The sequence below is a fragment of the Octopus sinensis genome, linkage group LG5 (genome assembly GCF_006345805.1).
Source record: "Octopus sinensis linkage group LG5, ASM634580v1, whole genome shotgun sequence".
NCBI lineage: Eukaryota > Metazoa > Mollusca > Cephalopoda > Octopoda > Octopodidae > Octopus > Octopus sinensis.
In genome coordinates this window covers 72,014,615-72,032,517 of record NC_043001.1, presented here as the reverse complement: position 1 = coordinate 72,032,517, position 17,903 = coordinate 72,014,615, and the positions used below count along the sequence as shown (strand labels likewise).

Sequence of the window (17,903 nt, the reverse complement as noted above, 5' to 3'; positions counted from 1 at the left end):
AATTATACAAAATGCATAAGTGGATGATGAGTAAAGCACCAGCACAGTTTTGATTACCCGTCATTATCCGTAGATTGCAGGAACTTCATAGTGGTGGTTGAGCTAACAGTATTAATACTATATATACATACACACACACACATACATATTATATATATATATATATACACACACACACATACATATTATACACACACACACACACACACACACATACATATTATATATACACACACACATACATATTATATATACACACACACATACATACATACATATACACACACACATATGTCCATGCAGTGTCATGGGCCAAAAAATGTTCAACAGTAGAAATCAAAAATCTTAACCTCTCTGTAACTGGGGAACCTTCTGGTTTTTTAGATATCACATAGCGGCAACTCAGACCAGCATCTTTGATCATTTGATCACCAAGGAACTGAAAAGCAAAAATTTATATGTTACATATGTATGGTGATGATAACGATGAGGATAATGATGGTGGTGGTGATGATGATGATGAAAACAATGACATTACTCACAACAAAGATGAAGCAAATATAAATGTTTGTCTTTAAAGACTATAGAGTACTGTAAATTATTTAACCCTAGGTCGGCTCTGATCCAGTAGACCTATGATTAACAGTAACCATGTCTTTATACTTTTTATGTTAAGTATATCTAGAACTACACTAATGTGCCCTTTCCCTTTTTTAAGACAGTAAGATGCAAGAAGATTTAGCTGTTATTTTCTGCAAGTCAAGTAAAAGCAACCACTCAGAGGCTTTCTTGTTGGATCTAAGAAAAGTTTGTTTCAGCCCTAGATAAAAGCATTCCAGCAGCAGTTGCCGCTAACAGTTCAAAGTTTCACACACAAGACATTAGCAGACTTAAGGGGGTCATCAGGAGAGAGTGTATGCTGTTTTGAGACCTTCCTCTTGATGCTGTTATTGCACATCAGTCCTCCTCACTGAGATAAGGCCCTGATTGCTAGATCAACTGGTTACTAGACTTTCCTCAATATTCTTCTAGCTGTGGCTCTTTTTAACCAATTCCAGTGGCTTCTCTTTTCCACTGAGCCTGGATATCAACTCATAATGGTATTTGCTTTACACTGAATAAGGCCAAACAACAAAAATCATTTAAAACCATCAGATAATATCAAGACAGGGGTACAAAAAGCACACACATACATGTGTGTGTGTGTGCTGGTGGCATGTAAAAAGCACTGTTCAAGCGTTGGGCCTCATGGAGGCAGTGACAGGTGACCAAGACCTTTGGTGATATACTGTGCTTGCGTCAATCCAAACGAGACTGTAGTCATGGTTGATGCTGGTGTCAGGTCAATGACACATAAAAAGCAGTCGTTACACTCTCGGAGTGGTTGGCATTAGGAAGGGCATCCAGTTGTAGGAACCTTGCCAAATCAGCTCTCCAGCTTACCAGTTTTCAGTCAAACCATCCAACCCATTCCAGCATGGAAAGCAGATGTTAAATGATGATGATGATATGGGTTTTGTAGACCTGGAGGAAGCCTTTAACAGAGTTCCCACTCTCTCATCTAGTGGTCAATGTGGAATCTAGGGGTAGATGAGTGGTTGGTGAGAGCAGTACAAGCCATATACAAAGATGCTGTCAGTAAAGTGAGGGTCGGCAATGAGTATAGCAACCATTGAAAAATTGGGTTTCCAGTTGCTGGAGCACCCTACTTACACTCCAGATCTCTCCGCTTCCAACTGTCGTTTCCAGTCTTTCCTGAAAAACATGTCTGACCATTGTACTTGAAGGCAATTGAAGGCCTTATCCCTTTCTCCTCTGATAAACCCATAAAACAAAAGTAACTTACTTCAGCCAAACGTTTAGCTGTGCTTATAGATGTTGATTTTTGCTGTCCATAATCTTCCAGTTTCCTTGACATACTCCGATTTTCAGCAATAAGTTCAAATAATTCTGAATCTGGCATGTTGGCGGCCTGAGACGGAGACAAAGAAACAGATGTTATAAAATTCAAACAGTTTTAACAGCAAAACAAACTGAAAGAAAAACTGGTTAAAAAAGAGAAAAAATAAGACACACACACAGACTTACATAAAACCATTTCTTGGAACAAATAAAACAAATTATTATTGCTATTATTATTACTATTACTATAATTATTATCATTAAGGTAGTGAGCTGGCAGAATCATTAGCACTCCAGGCAAAATGCTCAGCAGCATTTCGTCCATCTTCATGCTCTGAGTTCAAATTCTACCAAGGTTGACTTTTCCTTTCTTCCTTTCAGGGTCAATAAAATAAGTACCAGTTAAACACTGCGGTCAATGTAACCAACTTACCCTTCCACCTCAAATTGCTGGCATTGTGCCAAAATTTGAAATCATCGTTATTACTATCATTGAGGTTGCTGGATGGCAGATTCGTTTGTGTTTCAGGTAAAATGCTAAGTGACATATCTTTCAATTCTTTATGTTCTGAACTAAGATCCTTTTGAAAGGATAATGTATCCTCATTTAACATCTGATGTCCATGGGTTGGACATTTGACTAAAATTTCTTCCAGGCAGTGCCTCAGGACAGTTGCAGTCTAATGACTGAAACGAGTAAAAGAAGAAAGATAAGAAAAGCTGCAATGCATTTTGCCCCACATGCTAACAGTTCTGCCAGCTCACTGCCTTAAGAAATACAAATAATCTAAACTAGAAGAGTTCAATAAGATTGTCACTTACCTTGTTGTACAAGACATCTAACCAATAGTCTGCTACTTTAGAGACAGCACTGTAACATTCCTCTAAAGTGATACCTTTCAAAAATGCTTCAAAAACGGATGACTGGAAGATCTTTATCAATTGCAGCTCACCTCGCCGTTTTATTTCGAAACCCTGAAACAAACAAAATTTTCTTGCACTTTAATGGAATATCTTAGAAAAATGAATAAATGTAGAGGAAGTCTCATTCTTTGAAAAGTGGAGGGGTGGATAGTGGTCCTTACAAAATTGCACTTTTCTGTTCATCTTCAAAAAAGGAAAGAAACCTTGGATTATGAAGGTAAAGATATATCTCAAACTGAGGTGGGATGGCTATGGTTGGAATACTTTTGATCATAGGTTTGCTCCATCAGCATTGATTGGGCCAAAATACACGATTTCTTATTGTTTTCCTAGTTAATGTAGTTTAACCCCAAGTCAACTCTGATTGAGTAGACACCTGATGATCCAGTTTTGATTATCACTGCACTCAACAACACAACACTTCTAGTGAACTCAACTGCACTGTCGTTGCACTCAATACAACAGACAACTCCACTCTCATGGCACTCAACACAACCAACCTATTTAATAGATATTTTTGTCCTTTTCCTTTCTTCACTTAACCACTGACTCATTCAGTCACGCTTCTTTCAGGCTCTACTGCCAACAGATAGTTTGTTTCTTCCCCTTACATGCTATCTTTCCATCTCTGCTTTCTGTTTCCAGTCTTTTAAAACATTTACCTTGTGTTACTCATACATGTCTTGTCCTATCCTTGTTTCAGAGCCATATGGCCCTTATTTTGTTTGTATATTTATATATGTACCACTACCTATGTTGCTTGTTTTTATCACTGTCCTCAATATTTACTCACTATTCAGAGCAGTTTTTCAATGATGATGCCACCAAACATGAACAATATCATTGTTAAAGGCATGAAACTGTAAGGATTTTTTGGACGATAATTGACAAGGAATGAGCATATTCCATATCTTATGAGTATATTTTCCATTCATTCCTGTGTTGTGTTTGTTTAGTTTTTGAAACTTATTATTAAAGTTCCAGACCTGACTAAAATATGGTATATACAAAATGTTGACATGTATGTGGTATGAAGCACAGTTGTATCACAGGTCAACCAGAGTTACTCAACAACAAACAATTTAACTAGACTTTCCACTCAGCTTCAATTCTTAATGAAACAAAATATGAATAAACCACATTTTTACCTTCAGTTCTGCAAGAGAACCATCAAAATTAAAGACAGCATATCGTTTCTTTAGTTTTTTGCCTTCTTCTTTGGAAGCAGGAAGAATCATTGCTAAGTAAGGCCCATCAACTTCAAAGAATATTGAATTTTCACTGCGGACTTCATATTTCAGAGCATCTGGGTCAACTAATTCTTGATATTGGTGATTAGTAAATTCATTCTAAAAGTGACAGAAAAACAACAATTCACTAAAAATTTTATTTTGTCAAATTTTTTCTCAATAATGTCTCATGGATAAGTTAATTTCATAAACATTGATATGTCTTTTTTTGTTGACATGAAGCAAATAAATAACCTCATCATACCCATAATACTGGGCTGTTTGATCTGCTGTTGTGTACAGGCTGTGTGGTTAAGAAGTTTATTTTGGCAACCATGTAGTTTTTGATTTAGTCTCATTATGCAGCATCTTGGGCAAGAATTTTCACCCATCACCCTGGCTGAAAACTCCACTCTCATTGTGAACGAATTTGGTAGACAGAAACTGTATTAAGTCTGTCATATATACAAATATATGTAGACACAGGCGTGGCTGTGTGGTAAGAAGTTTGCTTCTCAACCACATGGCTCTGAGTTCAGTCCCACTGCAGGGTACCCTGGGCAAGTGTTTTCTATAGCCTCATGCTGACTAAAGCTTTGAGTGAATTTGGTAGAGGGAAATTGAAAAAAGCCCATTGAGTGTGTGTAGTAACATCCCAGTAACTTAGCGACTCAGCATAAGAGAACAATAGAATAAGTATCACGCTTTAAAAAATAAGTACTGAGGGGGTCAATCCATTTGACTAAAATTCTTCAAAGCAGTGCTCCAGCATGGCTACAGTCTAATGACTGGAACAAATAAAAGATAATAGATGTGTGTGCATGCGCAAATATGTACTGTGTATCTGCAAAGGTATGTGAATGTTGATACTCTACTTGTCACCATTTTAACAAAGTGATGCTGACATTCCTCACTGACATTATAACTGATAGCTCTGCACTTTTGAAGACCTATAGAAATCTTTTACTTGAAAACCAGTTGAGGGTTAGTGACAGGAAGAGCATCTGGCTGTAAAATTTTGCTTCAAAACCAATTCCAATCCAGACCAAGCCGTGCTAGCATGGAAAAACAGATGTTAAACAAATGAATGAACTAAATTAAACAACTTCAATGAATCTAACAATCATTGAATCCTGGGTAGTTTGATCTGTGATTATGTAATGCAAGCAGCTGTGAAATTACAACAACAAATACTAACAGTCTTTATAATGAATCCATGTTTATATTATATTACAACAATTATAATCATCATTATCTCTATCTGCGGCTTTATATAGCTATGGTAAGACCTCACCTGGTATTTGCATCACCGGTCTGGAACCCCTATCTTGCCCAGGATATCAATCGTCTGGAAGCTGTTCAGCGACGTGCAACCAAAAGAATACCCTCCATCAGGCATTTGCCATATCCTGAACGCCTTACTTCCCTGGGCATGGACACATTGAAACTCCATAAAATTATCAACCATCGTACAAACAATAACTCTGAGCACCTTTTCAAACTCCACCCATCTAACACCTGTGGACATATTTACAAAGTCAGAAAACAGCACAGCTCCCATGACTTCAGGAAACATTTTTTAACGCTGAGAGTTGCTGAAGCATGGAACAAACTGCCGGCATCAGTTGTTAGTTGTCAGAGCACTGCATCCTTCAAAACTTCCATGTTTTCTGAGATTCGCCAACACTACACCTGATTTTCTCCCCTCCATACACACACAGGCATGTATCTGACTCATACATTGTTCGCTTCCCAGACATTTTTACATTACTGCATGTACTTTATATACACTTTCTGACAAGTTGTGGTGCACCTGAGCACTGTATACAATAATTTCATTATTATTATATCATTATCATATAAACCCCTGTCCCACAGATGTCTTGTTTCCTCTTTATGCTTTTCCCCACTATTACAATGGGCACTGTTCCTCAGAAGTGACTGGTTTACATGTTTCCTTCACACAAGTGCTTTCAACCACATATCTCTTCTCTCCTCTCACCACATTATTTAATACCAGAAAACCAGCACTTGTTCTACGAAACACCCAACCTTCAGAGTAAGCAACTCTTGCAGAGATTTACATTTATATGACAAACACTGGGTGGTAGATCTAACCCTTGCATGGCTTAACATCACCGCCTATATCTTAGTGGGTCATGAAGCAGACTCTACTGTTACAAGAATCCAAATCATGTTCTTGGTTTGAAGTTAACTCAGACCAACACCTGCTTCTTAATTTACCTTCCCTTGGCATCATAGTGATACTGTTTGTTAGAGGACACAGGTGGCAGGGAGTCATTCATAGAAACCTCTCACTGAATACAACAATTTTCTGCCTTATTTGCTAGTAGGTCTACCTGCGGTCAGTGGATTACTTAGCTGGGTTACTTACAGGAACCATAATAATGGTTAGTGACAATCTGTGTTGTGTCACTCCTTCCTTTCTCCAAGATTGAAGGTCCAGCAAATGTGAATGCTACTCTTCTTTCTTTAACTGAGGGCTTCTGTATATCTTGGGAGAACATCAATCCAAACCTGTAAAGCTTTGCTTGAAAGCATACTTACTCTTATATTCTTTCGATGAGAATTACAAGACAGACAAATCACTGGATTAGTAAGTTTAGGAGGAACAAGAGAAGAAGGATTTACAGAACAATGACCATGGGGAAGTATTTTTTTAAAAAACTTGTTTCAGTCATTAGACTGCAGCCATGCTGGGGCACTGCTTTAAAGAATTTTTAGTTGAATGAATCTTTCCCAATACTTATTGTTTTAAGCCTGATACTTATTTTATCAGTCTCTTTTTCCAAACTAAAGTTATGAGGACATAAACACACCAACACCAGTTGTCAAGCAGTAAGGGAGGAAGGAAACAAACACACACACAATAGGCTTCTTTCACTTTCTGTCCACTAAATCAATTCACTAGTCTTTGGTTGGCCTGAGGCTGTAGTAGAAAACACTTGCCTAAGATGCCATGCAGTGGGACTGAATTCGGGACCACTTGGTTGGGAAGCCAACTTCTTACCACACAGTCACATCTGCACCTGAACAAAGTTATTGAATTGCAGTCCATATGCTAGCATGGAAGGCAGATGTTAAGCGATGATGATAACTATATTTATAAATGGCATAAAAGCCATTTGCTGTTATGCCATGGTGACGCATATTCAAAATTAAATTCAATAACACATTCAAGACCAAACATACCCAATGTATGTGTTTTGCTTGTTTGCCAGTTCACTGCACATAGCGTTTGGGGAATGACGCCTTCATTCCCCAAATGCTAGCAAAACACCCGAAAGTCATAGACAGGTAAGATGATTTACTGCTGATCCCATTCAGAAGTGATGGATACCAATATTTCACCATTTCTGTAGCTTATCGACATCACATACCTGAATCGAATAAAGATAATGAAGCAATGTCTCAATGTGAGAGAAGAGAGTAGAAGTTTAGCTAGCAAAAAAGGAGCAATTTGTTGCTACCCTGACAAAGTTATATGAAAACATTACCTCACCTGCACCATTACATTAAGCATGGCTCCTGGGTAAGAAATTGTCAACTTTGCTTTCTTTGGATGAGTTGTTTTGACAACGTAATTTTCTGGAAATGTTGCTGGCAATACACACCATATACCATCTGTGTCCAGTTCCAGAGGCCGTCTTAACAGGGAATGGAAGAAAGAGAAGTAGATAACAGATGGAGGTATAATATATTAATGGTTTATAGAACAAGTAGAAAGATATATTTTTTCAACACGTAAATACTGAACAGTATATATAAAGGATAAAATCCTTTTAAGAGCAGAAAAATTTGCCGGCAATCAGCCATGAGGATCGAACTCCCACCCCGCCAATATCCAGTTGGAGTGCTCTACCTTGTAAGTGAAACTGCCGATTGGTGAATTCTTCTGCAATTTTAGAAGTTATAAAGTTATTTAGAAATGCTAGATGTCATATAGATTACGTCATTACTCTTTCAAGGATTTTATCCTTTATATTTACTGTTTAGTATTTATGTGTTGAAAAAATTTATCTTTCTACTTGTTCTACAATACATTTCAAAGCTTAAAAAACAAACTTATGTTTGTTTGTTTACATATAACATAATTAATGGTTTAATGAAACATTGGCAGAACAAGATTCAATATACAGACATTTTCTTTTTAAGACACAACAGCTGTGACATGAAGGTGCAGGGTTTCTATCCATCATAATCGTAAGTTCAGTTCATACAGTTGTCTGTCTGTTATGTTGCTGACCAAGGTACATAACTTTCCTTGCTCCAGTTTGCTCTGACAGAACTAAAGACCTTCTACTTTCACAGTTGAATACAGGTACCCTACAATCATTGCCACCTGATGAATCTTAAGCATTGTCTTTCAGAAAATCTCACCATAACAATGAGCTTCATAACATAAAACATATTTCCAAATGACTATGTTATATGAAAGTTAATGAAAAATGAGTTTCACATTAAGGCAAGATTTTCAGAAATGTAAAGTTTCCATAACACAGTGGATACCTGTATTTACAGGTTAGAAGGGGCATTGTTCTAACTGTTGTAGAGGAAACCTGTACTCAAAGATATTCCAGTTGTGACAATCCCATCTATTTTTCCCTGCCACAAGATATACTATAGTGTCCAAGACATTCCCTTTTTTTAAAAGATGGTAAGGTGTGTTTGAAGGATATTAGGTTGCTATTTCTAGCATCTAAAATGACCATGAAGAACAGTGGTTCCCAAACTTTTTAGGGCTGCCAACCACGTGGCACCCAAGCCAATTCCTAGTGCCTACCTCATTCACCACCACCGCAAACACCACTTTCTGCAGCAAATTCTAAACAACTTTTAATCTGAATGGGGTAACACACAGATTCCACTCAGTAGTACCCATCTATAATCACTCCTTTCTCACATTTACATGTAGAAATCCATACATACATGTTGAGATGCATGATACTGAAATACATATATGTATGTGTGTGTGTGTATGAGTGTGTACATGCATGCACGAATTATATATATATGTCTATATGCATATATATATGCATATGTCTACATATAATTATAGTGATCCTTTCAGTTGTCTCACTCTTGAGCCAGCAGAACATCAAGGATGCAACAGATGGGAGGAGAAAAGACTGCACCAGTAGTCAGTTGGTATTCATTTTCAGCATAGTAGACTGGAGCAACATGAGATGAAGTGCTTTACTTAAGGAAACAAGGCATTGCCTAGTCTAGGAATTGAAACCACGACCTTATTGATTGCAAACCCAATATCTCTAACCACCAAGCCACACATCTTCCATGTAAACAGAAAAAAAAAAAGAGATGTAAAACTGGGGAATAATATATATTAATCACCAATGAATACTTTAAAGCTAGCAAAGGAGGAAAAAAGTGGTGATGACAATGAAGAGCAAATGAATAATTAAAGAATATTTTTGTACTGGTTGCAGTTGGTGAGTTGTGACCATGCTGGGGGGGGGGGGGGGTTAGATAAATAAATAAATAAAAACCAACCCTATTTGTTCAACAATTTCTCGAGCTTTTGTGATGATGTTTGCTCCTGTGAAACAGACAATACCAGCCATTTCCATACTGTACCAACGAGCACTGCAAAAATTTCATAATAAAATCAGTTTTGCATCATTAAACAAATATACAGTGTATGTATATCACGATGTGTGTGTGGTGTATGTGTGTATATATATATATATATATATATGTAAAATTAGATATATAATATTTTGAAATATAACCTGAAGATGTGTTGGAATAATTGTAAATCTGACGATTGCATATATATAATCTTCCGATACTGAAACACGTGTAGTTCCTTCATATTTAATAAATATAAGTATTAACTAAAGTAGGATATAATTAATGAAGTATATTATATATCCTGCTGGTAATTTTTGTTATATCCTTTAAGTATTATTTCGTGATTGCAAACTCATATCATGAGTTTACTGTCAGATATACTCATTAGGTTATCTTTGTATTATCTCAAAGAGAATACCTGCATATCGATTAATCGCAAAAAATCTGAATTAATATACATATAATAAAAAGAATAACGAGAAAGCAGTCTTGGAATTTCTATTACTCCATTACAATTGTTTTGGTAGGTGTAACAAAATTAAAACTTTTTTTTGTCTTTGTTATTTCCTATTTGCTTCTATCTAGAAATCAAAGGAAATAACTACTATTGCCTTCAAACTACTTTTGTGAGCTGAACATCGATGTTTTGAAGCTGACCTTTTCCCATTACTTTTAGATAGATTCAGAACTGAGTTGCTGAAGGAAAAATATCATTATGGCAAATATTCTGCTCAATACCACAGATTTGCTTGACCTTAACTACCTTGAGCATGTCCCTTAGTGACTGACAATACATGTATCTCTGATCATGAGCAGAGGTAGAACCATGTGTTGAGAGGGATTCTTTGGGGTTTGAATAATTATAGTAATAAGAGCAAAGTTTGAAGGAAATATTAGCTATTTTTCATAGTTTCTATAGCCTGAGATTTGAAATCACATCTCAGAATTATTGGTCACACTTTCACCCACCAAATCAGTTTGCAGTGGGAAAAACTTCTTTGTCCTGTCAATTGAAACAACGATTGATGAGTTTTTAATGACCAGCTACATGCAATTAAGTTCAGATGAACCAGATCTAACTTGAATATTTAGCTAAGGTTTGTCCATCTTTCTATCAGCTGCAGACTGTTATAAATAGACCAACTGACCAGCCAAAGGGGTCAGTTCCCTGCTTGCAATCGTGACAGCCTGTTGCAGATGGTTTTGGGGCTGAACAAGAAATGATGTCACTGAGTCAAATAAAAACTACTGTAAGCACCTTCTCGTTCTCCCCCACTCATCTATACACACTTTATTAATCTATCTAATTGTCATGTCTACCGCATTTACAGATTACCCTTTCTATAACATGTCACACACCTTTTCTTCAAAAGTAATTTCACAAGGCTAAATAGATTGTTGACAAATGCATACAATTAAAATTATATGCTGATTTTCATTGATCCAACGTGGTCAATTTATAATTGTAAATGTAACAAAAATAAATCATGTTGTTTGAAACTTCGCCTTTGAGTTACACACTTTTCAACAAGACATACTCTGCAAGAATCATCATCAATTATGTCCGATAACTCCAACCAACACATCCTCGTCAGATTTTTGGTCCTCTTCGTTACCGACATGAACTATGCATCAACCAATGACAGGAAGAGAGAGATATAGGAAAGCAATAACAATAACAGGAGTCATAAAACCAGCCATATCCAGCCCAAAATATTCTTTCTGTTTTATGGTCAAACCAACTAGATCTGGTCTATCATACTTACCCTACAGTGTTATTCTAAAAATTAACAGTTACCTCATCAAAATTGCAAATCTATAAGATAATAATAATAATAATAATAATAATAATAATAATAATTGTGTACAGTACTCAGGTGCACTACAACTCATCTAAAGTGTATATATAATCAGGTGTAGTTTCGGCGGATTTCGGGAAGCATGAGGGCCTTAAAGGATGCAGTGTCATGGCAGTCAACAACTGATGCAGGCAGTTTATTCCACGCTTCAGCAACCCTGAGCGTGAAAAAATGTTTCCGAAAGTCATGGGAGCTGTGCTGTTTTCTGACTTTGTAGGCATGTCCATGTGTGTTAGACACATGGAGATCAAAAAGGTGTTCAGTGTTGTTGTTGGTGAGGTGGTTGATAACCTTGTGGGTGTTTACCAAGTCCGTCGCCAGACGCCGGAGCTTCAGTGAATCCATGCCCAGGGAAACAAGGCGCTCAGAATATGGTAGGTGTCTGATGGAGGGTATGCGTTTGGTTGCACATCTCTGGACAGATTCCAGGAGGTCAATGTTCTGAGCAAGATAGGGGTTCCAAACTGATGATGCGAATTCCAAGTGTGGTCGTACCATAGCTGTATACAGTTTTAAATAGATGGCTGGAGAGCAGCTAACAAAAGTCTTGCTGAGTGATGCCAAGACACCCTCGGCCTTCTTGACAATTTTAGAGATATGCTTTGTCCAACGCAAATCACTGCTGACAGTGATGCCTACGTCACGCTCGCAAGAGGATTTCTTGATATCAGTGTTGTGGAGGGAGTATGTGGACGCAGGGTTTTTTCTCCCAAAATGCATGGTGGTACACTTGTCCACAGCCAGTTTCAGTTGCCAGTCTGTGATCCATTGCTGCATTGTGTCTAGGTCTGATTGCAGGAAAGAGTTGTAGACATCAGGATCTGTCCTCTTGATTTCAAGGTACAGCTTGATGTCGTCTGCATATTTCAATACTGTGGCATTCTTTAAATTGGCATCTATGTCATTAATGTATGCCACAAACAAGAGGGGACCAAGGACAGATACCTGTGGTACACCCGATAACATCTCATATGGTGTAGAATGCTGTCCTAGGACTGTGACTACCTCCTTTCGGCTGAGAATGAAGGATTTCAACCAGTTAAAAAGGTCATCCCTCACACCCATTGCAGAGAGTTTCACCATAAGCCTTTTGTGTGGCACAGAGGAATGACACTGGCAGTTTTCCACTGCTCCGGAGTAGCACCATTGTTGAGACAGTACTGGAAGAAAATAGAAAGCTGGTGTAAAAGGAAGTATCTGCCACGTTTGAGAAGCAGGTATGTAACTCTATCGAGACCAGGGGAGGCATAGTTGCGCTTATTTTGAAGGTGATGTCGCAGCATTGCAGGTGTAAATTCCATAGTTGTTATGGAATTTGCTGTTAATGATGGTGAAGATGGTACATTTTGACTTTCAACAGTGAATATGTTTGCATAGTACTCGGCAATGAGTTCTGCGCATTTCTTGGGGTCGTCAGTGATCTGGTTTGTGTGAGGGTTGCGAAGAGGGCCCACTGGAGAGTGAGGTCTCTGCTTTGAATGCACATATTTCCAGAAAACCTTGCTGTCAGGATTGGCTGCTATGCATTGTTCAAATTCAAGCACTGCTTTTTTTGTCACTTGCTTGAGATGGTTGGAAATGCAAGATTAATTCAAAACAAGGAGAATAAATAGGCATTACTTTTGTCAGAGTAATCTGAATGCTAAAGGGCTGAGGATACATATACAATTGTCCAAAAGAATATTTTCCTGTTTAGGTTTATATGGTTAGGGAATGAAGATGACATGTGCAAAAGGGAAGTCATTGGAATAAATTGATTCGGATTATAACAGAAAAAACAAAAATGGTTGAAATAATAAGAAGGAAAAATATTCAAGTTGTATAAAACACATAAAGGTTTGTAAAATACAAAGACAAAACAAAACAGAAACATGTTGGGGAGATCAAAGATCAGGCTGAAAGTATAAGTAGTCATAAAGTCACTTTATCAATTATACTGTAAAGGGTGGAAGGAAATAAAAGGCATCTCTATCTCCTATGCCAGCATGGAAGGCAGACATTAAACAATGATAACGATATATATATACAAGTATATGTACATACATACACACACACATATATATGCACATATACACACATATATATACCTACATATAACCACACAAACATGCACATAGACTTACAAAAACAGACACTACTTAAGTAACAACTGCCACAGTGATGATACCAAGACTGACAGACACAAAGCTTGAAATTTGGAAGGGGGAGGTAATTGATTACATCATTTCCATTGTTCAAACTGGTACTTATTTTATTGATCCCAAAAGGATGAAAGTCAACCTCAGCCTAAAGCCAGAAGAAATTCAACTAAGTATTTTGTCAAAAGTGTTAACAATTCTGCCAACTCATCGCCTTATAATAATTATTATTATTAGAGTCATACCCAACTGGTGTAGCAGCATCATAGTCAACTGCTGCAAAGGTAAAGGTGATGCCTTAAACAGAAATAATTACATTATAACAGAAAATAATAAGGCGGCAAGCTGGCAGAAACGTTAGCATGCCGGGCGAAATTCTTAATGGTATTTCGTCTGCAGTTACGCTCTGCGTTCAAATTCCGCCGAGGTCAACTTTGCCTTTCATCCTTTCGGGGTCAATAAATTAAGTACCAGTTACGCGTTACGCACTGGGGTAGATGCAATCGACATAATCCATTTGTCAGTCCTTGTTTGACCCTGTATGTTTAGCCCCTTGTGGGCAATAAAGAAATAAGAAATCATTACAAATTGCTGGACCAGGTCATGGAAGTTACGGGGAGGTTTATAGCTCAACTGATTAGAAAGAGAGTTAGCCTGGATGAGATGCAGTGCCAATGCCAAGTATAAAGCACCCAATACACTCTTTAAAGTGGTTGATGTTAGTCAGGACATCCAGCCATGGAGACCATGCCAAAACAGACAACTGGAGCTTGGGAAGCTCTCTGGCTAGCCAACTCCTGACAAACTGTCAAATGCATACTAGTTTGGAAAATGAACGTATGATGATGATGATGATGGCACATCATAAAGAAGAATTAAAATGATTTCTTACCCTTTCCTCATGACATATCCATAAAAGGAATTTAAGATACATTTATGAGCCAGTTGTAGTGAATCATACAAAACAACCATCCCATTTGCTCTTTTTATCTCTGTGGCATCTTTTGCTGCTTCTGCTTCTCCCAACTTGCGTTTCCATACCTTCACTAATCCTTTGAACTCATAGCGTCGGTCTCGAAATGCCCGAACTGTGTCAACATAGAAGGAATTTTCTCTTTGACAAATGGTAGCGACTTTTTCTCCTTTTCTTGTTACATGGACCTTCTTGTAAGCTTTCCTGCAATATTCTGAAACATAAATTAAAACAACAATAATAATACTTTCTACTGAAGGCACAGGTCCTCAAATTTGTGGGGTGGTGACTAGTTGATTATATCAACCCTAGTTTTTCACTGGTACTTAATTTATCGACCTCGAAAGGATGAAAGGCAAAGTCAACTGTGGCAGAATTTGGGCGAAATAAGGCTAAGTATTTTGTCCGGTGCACAAACAATTCAGCCAGCTCGCTACCTTAACAAAAACAACAACAATAAAAAACCCAAGGCGTTTCTCATATGGCTGAACTCTTGCTATATTCTAGTTGTATTTAGTGTGATCACTATGCAAGGAGAGGCATCAGAAAGCAGCACATCAAGTTTATTCCCAAACCAGTGACCTGGTCAAAATTCTTGTAACCAAAGACAAGGTGAGGGCATTAACTTGTAACGAAGGATCTGTTATCGATTCACTGAAAGGGTGTCGATATCCGATCTGGTTACATACAATTTTATAAGACAATACAGACGAAGTCCGGTTGTAGGTAAAAGACAGCAGTTCGTTTATTTATTGCGATGTCGTGATGGGAGAAGGACAGCCTCTGATGTACAGCTTCTTGTTAGTTTGTTGATGGTCGTTGGTGGCTATGTCGGTGAGGTTGTCAGAGCCTGTTGAATGTACGTCCAATCGCGATGAGCTGGCTTGCCGGAGAGAAAGATTTGAGTTTGGCGGGTAAGGGAACGTTTCCCGCACATGCGCATGGGGAAGACTTCCGGTGGCCACCTGGAAGTAGTCCCATTCTGCGCATGCGCGCTGAACCCTACACAGTAGCATCACTACAAACTCCTTAGCATTCAGATTATTCTGTCAAATGCATTGCTTATTTATCTGTATTGTTTTGCATTAATTATGCACTATCTGATAGCTTGAAGATTGTTTATTTTCAGAACACTGTAGCGCAGGTGTAAGGGGCCAAATCTGGTTGGTCTGAATGTAAAGTAGGTAGAACATCTGGGCTGGATAGGGCTGGTTTAAATGCTAAAGGGTTAAACCAGATTACGTATAGCTGCCAAAATGTGTGTGTGTGTGTCTATATGTATGTATGTATGTATGTATATATATATATATATATATATATATATACACACACACATATATATATAAGTTCACACAGGAACTTAGTTCGATTTGAAAACCCCACTAGAATGGGAGAAAGCGCTAATACACGATCTAAGTTATATGATGTATAAAAACATGTAATATACAAATAAATATCTGTAAATATAAAACCATCCGAATTTCTGAGTACCTCGTTTCTTCTAATATATATATATATATATATATAAATAAAGATGTATGGTTAAAAAGATTTGCTTTGTAATAACATAGTTTTGGTTTCCATTTAATTGTGTGATATCTTGTGCATGAGTCTTCTACTCTACCCTTAGACTAAGCAATGTTTGGTGAGCAAAATTTGGTAGATGGAAGCTATATGGTAGCCTGTCATTTTATATATATATATAAATGTGCCATCATCATCATTGAACATTCATCTTCTATGCTGGCATGAGTTGGACCGTTTGACAGGAGCTAGCAAACCTAAGGACTGTGCCAAGCTCTACTGTCTGTTCTGGAATGGTTTCTACAGCTGGATACCCTTCTAATGTGGGTGCTTTTATTTCAAGCCACTGGCACTACAAGGTCCCCAAGTATCTTGCAAGACAAGACCCCTCAACTGAGGGAAGAAACAGTGTTGAGGAAGGTGGCTTTCTGGTCAGTGATGAGAAGTTAAGGTATGATAAGACAGGAATAGGTGTCCTGCTGAATAGGTGATATATAACTACCCCAGTTGGAAAAGGAGAGAAAAGAGAGAGAGGAGAAAGAAAAGGTGGTAGTGAAGATGTGTCAGGGTGTACCCATACATGTAAACAAAAGTAAGACAGGGTTGTCACTAGTGGAATCACTTGTGATTATAATTTACTCAATCACAGCTGACTCAGAGTGAAGCACGACAGACACAGCATACTGTATGAAGGAGTCATTCTTGACATTAACTCTTTTAGTCAGGATCAGGAACATGTAAACATGAGGGAATAAGGCATACTGTATTTGAAACCTGAAATATTTGCAAGATGGAGAAAAGAAAGAAGGAAAATAAAGATTCACTGACCTGCCAGTCTCTTTTTCTCTATGGCAGCTTGTTCCACAGCTGGAAGCTGGTGAAAAGCTCTTTGTGGTCCATCAGGAAAAAATGGTGGAAATTTCTCATTTTCCAGTTGCTGCTGGATTCGTTGGAACTCACTTCTGGTAGCAGGCATATATTCTCCTCGCCACATCCAAGTCATTTTCCTCTGACATGTTGCACCAGGTTTGTTGAAGTCACAAGCAGCACAAATTTCCTCATCAACCATTGCAGAAGGCTGGACAATTGTAAAAACGAAACAGGACTCTGAATTAATTTTTAAACGTTTACTGCGTCCCATCTATCACTCCCTCCACTATCTTCATACTCCAGTCACTCTTTTTCCTCCCACCATACTCTCACTCCTCTCATGTTATCATCTTGCTCCTTATGATGCCATTTGCACTTTATCTTGGACATGCTGACTTGAACAAATGGAATCACTGCAAAGTCAAGAGAGTCTTTACTTTCACTGAGGACATGCCAACTTTTCTAGTGTTGGTATGACATAAAATACACCTCCACCCACTCTTCTAAAATTTGGGTAGCCACAGAGCCTCTCCACAGCAAGAAATCTCTGTTCAGCTCTAGCTCCTTCTCTCATGATTTAACCCTTTATCTTTTAGCACAGAGGTTCTCAACCAAGGTCCATATAAGATTTTGTTAAAATTTATATGCCATAAATTGGTTATACTTCCACAATTCACAAAATATTCATCATCATCATCATCGTGTAACGTCTGCTTTTCATGCTAGCATGGGTTGGACGATTTGACTGAGGACTGGTGAACCAGATGACTACACTAGGCTCCAATCTGATCTGGCAGAGTTTCTACAGCTGGATGCCCTTCCTAACACCAACCACTCCAAGGTGCTTTTATATGCCACTGGCACGAGGGCC

The 17,903-nt window shown here is 37.9% G+C and overlaps 1 protein-coding gene across 1 annotated transcript in view; it reads right to left on the bottom strand.

Moving 5' to 3' along the window:
- Positions 1–17,903, bottom strand: part of LOC115211854 (DNA polymerase epsilon catalytic subunit A-like) — a 110,687-nt gene that overhangs the window by 59,073 nt on the left and 33,711 nt on the right. Inside the window, exons 16-23 of the mRNA XM_036502729.1 lie at positions 16,991–17,240; positions 14,558–14,852; positions 9,588–9,680; positions 7,579–7,723; positions 3,975–4,175; positions 2,725–2,877; positions 1,847–1,972; positions 351–439 (exon numbers count right to left, since the gene is read on the bottom strand). Of these exons, the coding sequence (XP_036358622.1) occupies positions 351–439; positions 1,847–1,972; positions 2,725–2,877; positions 3,975–4,175; positions 7,579–7,723; positions 9,588–9,680; positions 14,558–14,852; positions 16,991–17,240 (1,352 nt within the window). The remainder of the gene's footprint in view (positions 1–350; positions 440–1,846; positions 1,973–2,724; positions 2,878–3,974; positions 4,176–7,578; positions 7,724–9,587; positions 9,681–14,557; positions 14,853–16,990; positions 17,241–17,903) is intronic.